Source organism: Hirundo rustica, chromosome 11 (genome assembly GCF_015227805.2).
Source record: "Hirundo rustica isolate bHirRus1 chromosome 11, bHirRus1.pri.v3, whole genome shotgun sequence".
Classification (NCBI taxonomy): domain Eukaryota; kingdom Metazoa; phylum Chordata; class Aves; order Passeriformes; family Hirundinidae; genus Hirundo; species Hirundo rustica.
The window spans coordinates 7,267,609-7,279,825 of record NC_053460.1 but is presented as its reverse complement, the minus strand read 5'-3'; the positions used below and the strand labels follow the sequence as shown (position 1 = coordinate 7,279,825).

General features: G+C 54.2%; 1 protein-coding gene across 6 annotated transcripts in view; it reads left to right on the top strand.

The window, feature by feature from the left end:
* Positions 1-3,480: 3,480 nt before the first annotated feature.
* The window catches only part of PLEKHG4 (pleckstrin homology and RhoGEF domain containing G4), a 93,395-nt gene continuing 84,658 nt past the window's right edge, over positions 3,481-12,217 (top strand). For 5 of the 6 annotated variants that reach the window (XM_058422037.1, XM_040075054.1, XM_040075053.1 and 2 more), the window contains exon 1: positions 3,481-3,629. In XM_058422037.1, the coding sequence (XP_058278020.1) occupies positions 3,567-3,629 (63 nt within the window). In that variant the 5' untranslated portion in view covers positions 3,481-3,566. Of the gene's footprint in view, positions 3,630-10,518; positions 11,049-12,217 lie in introns of those variants that run through there. The other variant, XM_040075051.2, reaches the window with a different exon arrangement.

Below are 12,217 nucleotides of genomic sequence, written 5' to 3'. Positions count from 1 at the left end.
GCCTGGCTGTGCGAGGGAACAGGCTGCAGCGCGGACTGGCTGAGCACAGACGAGACCAGAGGGATCTTTAGGTCAGCAGGAGCTGGGTGGGGTAATCCACACCTTCCTTCGTGGCTCAGACTTCCTTGCTTTTCCCTGGAGGAGCAAACAAATCTGTAGGAATCCCTGAGGACTGCATGATGAAGTAGCTGCTCCTGGGGATTTCTGCAGAGCAGCCAGAGTGGAAGCCAGCATGGTGGGGGCGTTGATTTTATGAGTGCCCCATATCCAAGAGTTGTGATCTTCCCTGCAGCCAAACATAGCTGTTCCTGGAAGCCTCTTGGAAGGCAAGGATCCGTGAAGAAGCCACCTGGGCTCCTCTCGCCTCATCTGCTCCCGGCATCTGTGGCCACACATCCAGTCTGTCCTAAAGGTAAATGAATCGCGTTGGGTTAGTTGGAGAGGGGGGAAGGGTGTTGAGGCTCTTTGGGGAGATGACCACCAGCCCAGCTGGTCTGGTCTACATCATGCCGGTGTGTGGTTCCCTGGCAGTTTTGCGTCTCTGAGGCTTTCACAGGCAGCGGGATGAGCTGTGGGCTCAGAGGTGCCCTGGAGCCCTCCTGTAGGCATGGATGGTCCTGGGACCATGTGAGGATCACTTGTGCAGGAGTCACCCCCTCCAGATTTCTCCTGGACATTTGGATCCTGCCTGCTCTCTCAGAAATCCCAGCCTCCCAAGGGCCAGGATATTCTCTTTACCACAAATGTGCATGTAGATACAATTATTTGTCAGCAGACATCACTACCCTCTTCTGCTTACGGAGAAAGCTAACAAAAGCTTCAGAAAGGTACCCCAAAAAGACAGAGAAATAAAAAAGAAGCAACTGTGAAGGCTAGTAAGTTTTCCCACGTTGTGGTGTGGGGCTGGCCGGTGGGATCCGGCCGGTGAAGGAGCGCCAGCCACATGTGCTGGGATGGAAGGGCTGTGGAGCAAGCAGGTGGGACAAGTTGCTGCCAGGGCATTAATCCATGATCCCTACTAGGTTCACTCCGATCTTTGCTTTATTCTGCTAGTGAACAGTTAGAACAGTTAAAAATGTTTAAGTTTTTTTTTTCCTTAGTAAAAATAGCTTTAGAAGCAAACAGAAAATTACAGACTGAGGGGTGCAATGAAGAGGGGAAAACGTCAGGCAGCTACCTCGCTGCGCTTGGATTTGTCTATAAATAACAGCTCCACGTGGGGTGTCGCTTTCCCAAAGGCAACCGAACCGGCGGGGATCGGGGGACCGGGGTGCATCTCCCCTCCGGGGAGGGTGACGCACCGAGGGTCGGAACAGGGGCCGGCGCTGGCTGAGTACCGAGCTCAGCTGGCACGGAGCTCGGTACGCGGGAGCGGCGGGAGCGGCGGGCGGAGCGGGCGGAGCGGGCGGGCGGAGCGGCGGGCGGAGCGGGCGGAGCGGGCGGGCGGAGCGGCGGGCGGTACGCGGGAGCGGCGGGCGGAGCGGGCGGAGCGGGCGGAGCGGCGGGAGCGGCGGGCGGAGCGGGCGGAGCGGCGGGAGCGGGCGGAGCGGCGGGAGCGGGCGGAGCGGGCGGAGCGGGCGGAGCGGCGGGAGCGGGCGGAGCGGGCGGGGCGGGAGGGGCGGGCGGAGCGGCGGGCGGAGCGGCGGGCGGAGCGGCGGGCGGAGCGGCGGGCGGAGCGGGCGGAGCGGGCGGGCGGAGCGGGAGGGGCGGGCGGAGCGGGCGGGACGGGCGGAGCGGGCGGAGCGGGAATGGCGGGAGCGGCCGCGCTGCCCCGCGCCGCCGGCAGGTGTCGCCCCGCGCCGAGGCCGCGCCCCGGCCCGCCCGCCAAGATGGCGGCCGCGCCCCCTCAGGGAGCCCCCGGCGGGCGGGTGCGGCGGAGCGCGGCTCCAAAGGCCCCGGGGATTCCGTGACGGGGTAGTCTTAAGGGAAAAGACAATATGCATGTGGTAGTTTTAGGCCTCCTTAGGCTGCTGCCCAGCTCCCTCTCGCTCTCCTGATGGCGGGTGTGATGTCCAGGTTCAGTCACCAGCTCTTTCTCAGACACCTTCATCTCATCTGGCAGCAAACGCAGGCAGGGGCTGCAAAATATGACCCGAAACCGAAGCCTTCTTTTACTGCGAGGGTGGTGAGACACTGGAACATGGTGTCCAGGGAGGCTGTAGTTGTTCCAAACCTGGAATTGTTTGAAAGCCAGGTTGGATAAAGCCTTGACGAGTCTGGTTCTAGTGGGAGGTGTCCCTGCTCGTGGCAAGAGGGGTTGGGACAGAATTATCTTTAAGGTCCATTCCAACTTCTTAACATTGTATGATTCTATAACGAAAAAAAATAAAAACCAGCAAAGAACACACAGCTGGACATGTGTGTTTCTGTGTTGGAGAGGAAGCCCTTGACTCACTTGTCGCTCCTCCAAGGCTCATGGCCCCAGTCTAACATTCCTGTTTGAACCCCAGAGGGGTCTAAGCCTCCTCAAACCCTCCCCTGGCTGCTCTGTAGCTGGCCTTACCCTGTCTCAGTTTGGGAGCAGAGATCGCTCTGCGAAGAGGAAGAGAGAGGCAACATTGTGGAAGAAGGGCAAGTGAGAGGGAGAGAGGACAGATTGCTGACAGGAGACAGGAGCCCTCCGCCTTGCCTGTCTGGACGGGAAACTGCTCATCTCCTTCAGGAGACACATTGTTATTGCTGCTGATGGCATCGAATCAGTTTCCTGCTGGTGCTCTCCAGCCCCGGTGCCAGGGAGGGGAGGTGCCCACCCCAGCTGGAACCAGGCGCACAGCATGTCAGTCCTGTGCTGCTTCCTGGTGCTTCCTCTGCCTCCAGCTCACACTGGGAACAAAGGGCCCCTGGTACAGCAGCTATGATCCACATCACATCACCTCCTCACTGGGCCCTGTGTCCCACCTGCTCCGTGTTCCTGCCTGGCATCCTTGCTGTAGGCATTCCCTGAGGTTCACTCCTCTAATTGCCGGCTGTGGATGTTCCATGGCAGACTGCTCCTATCCCTGTCAAACCAGCCCTTCCCTGTGGCATATAAGGAGCCTTCTCAGTGCTCTGGATCTGCAGTCAGCAGAATTGGCTCTAGACTCCCCTGGGGAGGAGACCCTGACCTCAGCTGCTCTTTGCCCACTGCAGAGTGACTTGAACATCAGCCTGAAACCTTGGAGAGCTGCTGGAGGACTGAGATCTTTCCCCTTTGCCACCAGCTGGACGAGGCTAGAGGGGGACAAAGCAGGTCTCTTCTGTATCCGGGGAAACTGTCAGACCTGAGCAGGTTGTCATTCCCCTGTTGGAAATACCAGTCGGATTAAGGGTACTTCGAGAAGCACCTGGAGGACTCACAGTGGGACTGCTTGAGTTCAGTGGGCAACACAACCCAGCTGTGACAGACAGTCACCATGACAGCTGGAAACGCCCATGCAGCTCTATAAGACACTGACTGGACCTGGAGATGCATCTTGGGGCTATTGCTCTGCCTCAGGGAGTGCTGAGCTAACTTAGCTGCTTGCCTGCTCTGGAGAAGCAAGCTGCAGGCAGGTGGGAGCTTCCCTTCTCTCTGGAGACATTCTGCCATGGGAGAATGGTTTGCAAGATCTGTCGGGATCTGCTGGGTAGAGGCTCTGCAAACGCTGGCTGTAAGTGTGGGGTTTGGGAGGGTTGGAGGGGCTGGACGGGAGCTTGGTAGAGTGTGCACCCAGGGGAATTGCAGTTCAGGGGATCAAAGCTCCTGGATCAGAGTCCCTGACTGTCACCCCAGGTCAGACCTGGGAGGGGACCCTGGCTCTGCAAACTGTGGAGCAGAGACTGCAGCCGGTGTTTGGAGCAGGGGTCCTTGCTCCCCTAGTTCGAGCTGCCAGCCCTGCCTCCTAGCAGGGCATAGTTGGATTCAGGTTGGTTTTGGGAAGAGAAAGGATGGGTCTCCAGATCAGAAGTGTGTCTCAGCCCTTGTCTGGCAACGGTGCTCAGTGTCGTCCTGCAAGGGATGTACCCACTTCTCTGGGTGCGGGCTGGGCAGGTGTCTCATGGGTGCTGGTTGCTCAGGTGTGAGCTGGGTACAGGGCAGGGACACAAGTGGAGGGCTCCATGTGGTGTGGAGCCGCGGTGGGGGATGTCTGTCTGTTATCACAACGCTTACTCTGCCAAGCAGAACTGGAAAGAGGAGCAGGCCCTGGCAGCTGTAACCGAGGATGGAATTTGCAGTCGTGTGTGACCCTGTGTTCCATGACTCCCTTGTCTGTGGGAGAGGGGCCGGGGCAGGAAGGGTGTGGGTGCCCGCTGGCACGTCTAGCTCAGAGGTGAGCGTGCTGTCTCGGAGAGTACAGTAAACATGTGCTGTGGGGCTAAATGGCATGCAACATCACTGCCAGGAGGGAAGGTAAACAGATGACTCTTCTGTGCCATTAAATATGTGGGATCTGGAGAGCGATGGGTCACTTTTAGGCTGCTCTTCAGAAAAAGCTGACCTGTTCTTCTGTTCAGAGACTGTGGTGAGTTCTGAAGCAGCAGTCCTGAAACCACAGCTGGATTTCTGAGCCAAGAGCACTTTGTTCTCAGGGAAGGCAGGCAATGCCTAAACTCCTGGGAGACAGACAAGTAGCTCCTCTTAAACCATTTAAGCTCTCTTGACTCCACATTCACAGAGGTGTGTCCCTGCCTGGTTCTGTGTCCTACAGGCTCTTGTGGGGGGCTGGGATATTTTCTCCTGCCAAACAGTGCACCTGCCTAGTACTCAAAGCACCAGAATGCTGTGACCCAGCACCCAAGAGGGGATTCCACTGCAGTGGGGGAACACCCTCAGGGTGTGAGTGCACTGGGATTGTGTCTGATTGGGCAGGAGGCCGGGTTTCCATCCAAGCCCTGCTCCTACCTGTGCTGGCTGCATTCACCACTTCAAGGAGAAGTCTCTGGATACTTGTTGTAGAGGCATTAACCTCTGCAAGAGTCGTGTGCAGCATGGCCTCTTCATAAAGCTTGGGGTGTGTCCCCTCCCTGGCCCAAAGTTAAAGGAGCCCAAAGCTGCTCAGGCTGAGATGGGTGTCCTGGATGGGTGCAGAAGCAGGACTTTGTTCTGTGGACTCTGGCAGTGATTGATGCCAGCTGAGCCAAAACCCTGGGCACTTGGGGATGCCCGGAGCTAGTCTAACCATCAAGTACTCTGCATGTATTGAGCCCAGCTGGCTTGTCTGGGAAGACAATGTGTGTCATCAAGGTGTGCCTCGATATCTGGGCAGAGGCTATAAGGCTGATATTCCCCTGCTTCACTGTGGGACTGCACATTACGAGCTTGGACTTAGAATCATAGAATGTTTTGGTTTGTAAGGTACCTCAGAGTTCCAAGCCCCCTGCCACAGGCAGGAATGCCACCCACTAGACCAGGCCCTGTCCAGCCTGGCCTTGAACACTTCCAGGGATGGGGCATCCACAGGCTGCTGTGCTGCAGGCAGCCTGAAATATGAATTAATTTTTTTTCTTTTTTTTTGAAGTTTTTTCCTCTCCCTTTTTTCCCTTGTAGCATACATGGGTATTTGAGTCCCCCTTGGGACCTTCCTGATTTCTGTCCCTACAAAATATCTCCTGTAAGACTTCCTGATGGTTAACTGCAGGCCATGGTTGCACGTGGCACTGAACAACATCTTGAATTGTAGCTGCAGACCTAGTAATTGAGTTGCTTCTGTTCCTTCAGATGGTGAGCGTGACCAGCTGTTGTTATGTAGTCTCTCCTTCAGTCCTTCTGGGAAATCACACCGTGATTATATTTCTGGCTTAAGAAATTTTTCCCCTAATCAGACTGGGCCTCACAAAGAGGTTGCCACTTAGTGGTAATTACTTGCTTTAGAAGCTGAATGTCTCTTGAGGATTGCAAATAGCGGATTATCAAATTAATTAGTTAAACCAAGATGTGCTTTTGTGAAGCCAAGAGCTGCTTTACTTGTGATCTGAAATAAAGGTTTAAAATGTTATTAAACTGCATACAACCTGTTTTTATCTCCCTAATGGGCGGAGAGAGCTAGTTCTTTCCTCAAGTGCAGTTGGTGCAAAGGGCTGCTTGCAGCTGTACTTGCTGCATCGCTTGCTGCCTTTCTTGCATAAACCCTGTTTTGAGCAAAATCTATCACTGTTTTTAAGGCTTGTTCTGGGTGAGGTCTAATGCTACTTCTTGGTGGCTTTCCCTGATTTTGTTGGCTGCTAAGTTGAAGGGGTATAGGGTTGGAGTGGGACTACAATGATCCTTATGGATCCCTTCCATGTCAGGATATTTTGTGAGGGTTCATTGTGGATAGCTTGGTGGGATGGTAACATACCTTTCCTCTCAGGGTGTAGCTTAATCCATGGGATATCTGCATTGCCATGTCTGTGGACATGGGAGCTGGTGGAGAACCCCAGTCTGGTGATGAGATGCCTGGAAGTAGATTCAGAGAAATCCACTTATCAGCGGGTTAGCAGGAGCCATATATCCTGGAGTAGTGCTTTACCACAGCCCATTCCCAGGACCTCCATTCCCTCAGAAGTTTCTGTGGCCACAGGAGGTTCCCTATGCTGTGCTGAGGACTGCACCAGTGATTACTCTAAGCTAACATAGAGCTCATGGGGGTATTTTCCTAAGAGATGTTGGCCACAGTAATGTAATCATCCTGCTAACATCCATATTGCACAACTTCCCCTAGGTCAGGAGATGTCCTTATCTGGCATCTAAAACATCTGTCTTGTGTTGCTTCCAGCATAGCTGAATTCTATTCATAAAAGAATTGAGCATTTCCTGATTTGCACAACTGAAAATAAGCAGAGCTCTGCTAAGTGTTGACCCAAAGGCAGAGGTCCTTTCCCTGCCTCCTACCTCTGTCTGTGCTCTCTCCCAGCTCCAGGTTGTGGTACTGCTTTAGGCACTTGAGAAATACTGCAATTCCAGAAACTAGATCCAGGAAAGGAGAAAGGAAGGGAGAGGAAAGAGATGAAGGTCTGAAATTAGAACCTCTGAAAATTTCAGAACAGTTCTACTGATCCCTCTTCTACCTCCTTCTTTTTCAATTCTGAGGAGGCCTTACAGCCTTAAAAGGTTGGCTCCCATCCTTCCTAATGTCAGCATTTGCTGTCTTTTGCTGTAATTCACCTCTAGGACAGGCTGTGCTTAGCACTAGTCAGCTGCCACTGAAGGTGGGTACCAGAGCAGTCCCCTTGGTGTAAAATTGCCCCCCAGACCATGCAAAGGACCTGGGTCTGCTGGATGGGAAGCTGGGGCACCCAGCTCTCTGCCAGCACGGATGACAGCAGCCTTTTGCAGTGACTTCAGCAATTAAACCAACCCTGAGAAATGCGCAGGCCTCGCACGAGAGTGAGGAGCTGCTCCTGCAAGGAGACAGAGTGAGACTGTGCTGGGAACAAGCATGGCATTGTTGTCAGCCTCAGTCAAGAGGGGCTTTTTAACACCCACTGAAGTGCTGCCTGCAGCTGTCTCCCATGTGCTTGTGCGGGAAATGGATCTACAATGCAGAAGAGGGAAAGGCCACTTTGTAATTAAAAAAAAAAAAAAGGAAACTATATTAGGATCCTGCTATGAGTAAACAGCAGAGCGATGTTCCCCTTAGCACCGTGCCATGGCAGAGGAAATCACGTCACGGCCTCCGACTGGGATGGGGGTGAGCTGAACTCAGGCTCTTCAGCCTGGAAATCCATATGGGGGAAGGTGCTCCTGAGCTTTAAGTGCAGTGTAGGAAAGGGAGGAGGTGTGAGATTGGGCTCTAAGCTGCTCTTGTGTTTGGCAGCGTCTATAAATGGTGCTGCCAACTTCCCTGCATCCCTCTGAGTGGTGTTAGCTCGAGAGCTTGTGGAGAGCTTTCTTTTTGTCATGGAAAATGGGATGGGAACAAGGTTCTGAGTACCTGTATAGTGTTTTCGTCATCTGTTTATGGGGATGCTGCAAGCTCCTATACCACTTTCCTCTTTCTGTGAGAAAAGTGTCACTTTTCTCTTTCTGGCCATCAGAGAGTTGGAATTAGGTGGCTTGTCAGTATTTTAGCAGGTAATCCAGAACTAAAGGAGATGACAATCTTGTGCTCCCAGGCCTGTGAAAGCCACCTGAAGGAGATAGGAAAGCCAAAAGCTGCTTACCCTGCATCTGCTGCCAAAGGTCTGAGTGTAGGAGACCTGACCAGTTCAGTAACAGCATGGGAGCAGGTCCTCTGCTCCATCCCCTTCATCCCCATGGGCTCTGGGGATGTCCCAGCCCTACCTGGCTCTGCATTGCCCTTTGTGCTGCCTGGGGAGAACATGTCTGTTTCAAAGCTGAGGTGGCTCCTGGCTTGTGCAGTAGTCCTCCTGAAGGAGCAGGAGCTTTGGTCTGCAACTGGAATAGCTCCAAAGTGCCCAGGCTTGTTACCCAAGCTTCTGATTGCCAGATCTTTTTGAGAATCCTGATCTCTGTTTGGAGACTGGTCCCTCTGCAGACCAGTCTGCAGTAATTGCAGTACAGGTAATTGCAGTGACCTGTTTGCTGCATAAAAATATGCAGTGGTGAAGCTGGTGCAACCACTCAAGGTATAATTTTTGGGGTTGTCCTGTGCAGAACAATGAATTGGATCTGATCCTTTTAGGTCCCTCCCAGCTCAGGATTTCTCTATGATTCTGCAATTTAGGTCAGCCCTGGGCAGCCATGGCCTCCTGGAAGGAAACATACATGTAATGCTGCAGTTCTGGAAACAGTACATGAAACTGTTCCTACGGTTTTCCATAAAACATCTGGGCACGAGACACATGTTGGATCTCTTCTACCTCCTTTTATTCTGTGATGGGGATGTGCCTCCCACAGAAATAACCTGGTACTTCTGATAGCACAAGGCTTGTCATGGCCAGTCATGTGCGTGCTCGCAGAGACATCACTCTTGGTGCTCCCTCCTCTCTGGGAGTGGGCCAATCCCTAGGGAGACTCCCAGCAAGCACCTGCAGGAAGATATTGCAAAGGTTAGCTAAATGTAGCCATGCTCATTGCCTGGGAGATATGCTGCAGGAATAGATGAAGGGCAAAGCTACTCTGCAAATGTAGCCTTGTATAAACCCTGAAAGCTGTGGTCAGAGGCTCTGCTGGGGAGATATGCCAGGCACCTCATCCTCCTGATATGAATATGAGGGGGAAAGAAAGGCTCTCTTGCACGCACAGACAAAATCTAAGATCTCAAATTAGTTGTTGCAGATGACAATAACTAGGTTGTGCCTGTGTTGGGTTGTTAATACTCGAGGTGGCAGGGATGCTCTCCTTCACCCAGTTTGGCATTAGCAACTGCTGTCACCTGACACGGACTGCCTACAGAGGCAGTGCTGCTGTGGGGAGAAGGTGACAGGCTGTTTGAGGCCATGGGGAAGCCTCTGAAAGCACAGGCTTTTTGAGAGCCATGTGCTGAACAGTGAGGCAGCTGCTGAGCTCTGGTCACTGTCAGTGTCACAGCCCCTTTCAGCAGGACATCTCTTTGGCTCAAGGAAATGCAGCAGCACACCAAGCAGCTGGTGGATTGAATGGTTGGCTTTGGGGCTGCTCAAATTCCTGGTTGCTGGTTGGGTCTGGAAATGTGATGAGGCCATCATATGCAAAGGACTTTTAGGGCAAACTGTTGCCAGTCCTCCCTGGGAGAGGAGTATCTGAAGGTGGTTTTGAGCTGGACTAGCTGTGGAGCATCTGCTGCTGGCCCTATGGAGCAGGGTTTGGGAAGGCTGTGGGACTCTGCTCCTTGAGCCAAGGCAGCAGAGGCGTTGGTAGCAGTTGCTCAATTTTCAGCAGGCAAGTACCCTGTGATGTTCTACTTGTCCATGCAGGAGATGTCTTCCCTTCTGCTGTAGGTCCTCACATCCTGCCTGAGTCACCCTGTCTCTTGGGGATGGATTGGTTTGTGTGACCTCTCGCATAAGTGGGGACAACCAAGTTCCAGCACTTGGTGAACTCCTTGGTGGAGGGTCAGTCTCAATCGAGGCTGCTGAGACCATGCACTGCTCGGCCTGAGGAGGCAGTTTCTAGTCCCAGGCCCCGCATCTCGTGCCCAGGTTTTGCCTGTGTGTCACTTCCCGCCCTGCTTCCCGTTACACAAAGCCTTTGTGTGTCAGCAGATCCTGGGATGCCCCGCGGCACCTGCCTCTCTCCTCTCTCTCCGCCTCTGTGGCTCTGCCCTTTCCCGTTGTCACTTCTGGAGGCTGCCGCCTGCCTGTTTGGTGACCTTCCCCACCGCTCGGGCAGTATTTTGGCCCCTGGCCATCTTAAACAATTAATGGAGGGGTGGAGAAACTAGCCGTGTTAAATTACTTCCACCTTTGGGAGGGGGTGAGGTCTCTACATCTCTTGCCTGATCCCAATGCAGTTTGTTGCTGTTGCCTGAAGCGGTCACTGCTCTGTTTTCCTTCTAGAAGTTAGAAAAACAGTATTGCAGAGCACTCTCCCTGTATTTTTCGGCATTTTACTCAACCTACGGCGGTGCCTCAGGATCTCGTGGGGTGGAGAAACTACCCTGGACTTCGAGAAAGACAAGCCGAGAGGAGGCAAAGCGGGGAGGGAGGATTTCGCTGGAAACCTCTTTGAGACGCTGGAGATCTCGGGATGCCTGCCTTATTCTCCTCTAGCAGCTTTTCAGCTCTTCCCGGGCGAAGGCAGCTCCCTGCCACGACTCGTCTGCGTTAAGCAGGTCTGTGCGGCGGGCCAGGCGCTGCGAGGGACGCGGAGAGCAGCGATGCCGTAAGGAGCGGCCCGGGAGCGCTCCTGCCTCTGGCCGTGTCGCTGCGGTCTCCGCGGGGCTGGGTGATGCGGCGCCCTGCTCTCGCTATGCCCCTCTGCCGTCTAGCGCTGGAGTTGGCTGTCAGAGAAACCTTCGAGGTCCCCTGCTCAGCCCCGGTAGTGTCATGAGTTAGATTAGTTGGAGCTGTGCTGGGGGCGGTGAGGGCTTGGATTACAGTCCAGAACTCAAAGTGCTTCGGTGGTTCACGTCGGAGGGGAGAGGAGACGCCCCGTCGCACACATGGAGGAAAAAGAGAAAAAACGCTGTCTTTGGAAGTGAGGGGGAATAAAGGAGGCCGGGAACATGGTAAGGAAATCTCTGCGAAGGGCTCTCGCCCTGGGCACGAGCAGGGCTGCGCGGGACGGAGCTGCTATCGGGGCAGCCCGGCTGGAGCCAGCGCACGGCGCTAATGCCGGGAGTGGCTAACAGCTCTTTTGGCACTTCCCGTTACTCGAGTGGCACGCTGTACTCTTGGTGCCAGACCCGGGCGGTGGCTGCAGGGACACAAACTTCTTGTTGGCACTGACCCCTGCGAGGTGCCTATCGGGCTGCAGCGAGAAGCTGGGTTGGGTCAGTTCGGGCAGAGCCTTGTCTTTTGTGCTGCTTGCGTGCTGGGCTCTCCTCCTGCCCTCACTCTTTGCCAGTCCTGCTTTGTGGCTCTGGGCAGTGCCCTCTTGCAGAGCCTTTTCTCCTGCCCCGGGTGGGCATCCAGAAAACCCCTGGAGCTGGGCAGGGATGTTCCTTTCCACTGTCAAGTTCTGCACGTGGAGATCTTTGTTTGGAGATGGGAAAGGATGGTGAGCCCAGTGGGCAGCAGAGCACCCAGACTCCTTGGGAGTGGCTGCAGGGCTGTCCCCTGCCCAGCCACACTGGCACTGCCCTGGGAACAGAGGTGCGCAGCCCTGGGCTGTCAGTGGCTGAAGGGATCGCTGACCCTATGGTGACATCCCACTGAGCACCAGTCTAGCTTCTGATGGTTTGCTTCTAGGCTCAGGCTGAGATCCATGTGCCCAGCAGCCCCACATCTCCTGGAGGTGTCCTGCTATGTTATGGGCTGCTTCCCCACAGCAGAGGGAACAAAATCCATGAGGAGGACAAGCAGCTTGCATTGCTGCTGTGCCTGGCAGTGACTTGCTCTTTAGAAGTTCAGACTCTTGAGTCTGCAGAAACTTGGCTTTCATTGAGGGGTGAGTTGAATTCTGACTTCTGCAAGTTGAGCTAAGTTTATAGACTCATGTCTTTTCCCTTTACCACCTTCCAGCTCCTCTGCAGAGAATCCTGTGGTGCTCTTTGCCCTCACACGCCTGTCAGAGTCACAGCGTGCTCTCCTCTGCTATCCTATGGAGGTATCTCACTCCTCCATCCCAGTCAGAAGACCTCTTTCTCTCACTCCATGCCTAGTGTGTTCCTGGCAATTTTTGGTCTATGCAGGTTATATTATGAAGTTGAAATCAAAGGAGAGCATTGCTTGGGGT